Source organism: Nestor notabilis, unplaced genomic scaffold (assembly GCF_000696875.1).
Source record: "Nestor notabilis isolate BGI_N333 unplaced genomic scaffold, ASM69687v1 scaffold24642, whole genome shotgun sequence".
In the NCBI taxonomy this organism is placed as follows: Eukaryota; Metazoa; Chordata; class Aves; order Psittaciformes; family Psittacidae; genus Nestor; species Nestor notabilis.
In genome coordinates this window covers 6,863-7,122 of record NW_009919087.1, presented here as the reverse complement: position 1 = coordinate 7,122, position 260 = coordinate 6,863, and the positions used below count along the sequence as shown (strand labels likewise).

The window sequence follows — 260 nt, the reverse complement described above, 5'->3', positions numbered from 1 at the left end:
CGCTGGCTGAGGAGGAGGGTCTGGCCAGCAGGATCATCGCCCTGGGGCCCGCTGGTGCCCAGTTCCTCAGGTGAGCGCTGGGAATGCAGCACATGTCCCTCAGGGATGGGGATGGATCCGGACTCCTCTGGATCCTCTGCCCATCTCCGTAATGAGGGTCTGGTGCAGGGGAGATCCTGCCTCCAGCCAAGTGCACCATGTTTGTGGGCTGGGTTATTCCAGCATAACGGCGCAGCGGCGGGGCTGTGGTAGGCGCAGCG

The 260-nt window shown here is 64.2% G+C and overlaps 1 protein-coding gene across 1 annotated transcript in view; it reads left to right on the top strand.

The window, feature by feature from the left end:
* Nucleotides 1–5: 5 nt before the first annotated feature.
* The window catches only part of LOC104402254 (ankyrin-1-like), a gene marked incomplete at both ends in the record, with an annotated part of 7,100 nt that continues 6,845 nt past the window's right edge, over nucleotides 6–260 (top strand). Inside the window, one exon of the mRNA XM_010010076.1 lies at nucleotides 6–70. Coding sequence (XP_010008378.1) covers nucleotides 6–70 — 65 coding nt within the window. The remainder of the gene's footprint in view (nucleotides 71–260) is intronic.